The following is a 339-nucleotide window of genomic DNA, read 5'->3' as shown; positions in this document are numbered from 1 at the left end:
ACGTATTGCACTGTGTCAACACAAGGAGAAGAATCCGAAGCTGACACACAAGGAGCTTCCCAAGTGGTTAGAAGAAAACCATCAGATTACTGTCAGTGGAGGTACAATTACCAACACACTCAAGCGTTCTGTTGAGCTCCTCAGTCAATTTGAAGATGCAAACCTGGACGCCAAGCGCCAGAGGACAGTCAGGTATCCGAACATGGAATCGGCCCTTTTTGAGTGGTTCACGACATATCAAGTCCAGGTCAATATGTCTGGAGAACTTTTCAAAGAGACTGGAGCCCATTTTCTTGACCACCTCTACCCCGGACATCAGCCATTCCAGTTCTCAAATGA

At 46.9% G+C, this 339-nt stretch overlaps 1 protein-coding gene across 1 annotated transcript; it reads right to left on the bottom strand.

Moving 5' to 3' along the window:
- Nucleotides 1–119: 119 nt before the first annotated feature.
- PHALS_10470 (uncharacterized protein) lies at nt 120–316 on the bottom strand (the record flags this gene model as incomplete). Its single annotated transcript, XM_024725896.1, has 2 exons — nt 120–128; nt 164–316. The coding sequence occupies 2 exons, from the start codon at nt 314–316 to the stop codon at nt 120–122; spliced, it is 162 nt and encodes a 53-aa protein (XP_024576627.1).
- Nucleotides 317–339: the final 23 nt, after the last annotated feature.

This window comes from Plasmopara halstedii (assembly GCF_900000015.1).
Source record: "Plasmopara halstedii genome assembly, contig: Scaffold_470, whole genome shotgun sequence".
Classification (NCBI taxonomy): Eukaryota; Oomycota; class Peronosporomycetes; order Peronosporales; family Peronosporaceae; genus Plasmopara; species Plasmopara halstedii.
Note: the sequence above shows the minus strand (reverse complement) of the source record. Positions and strands in the feature narration are given on the sequence as shown.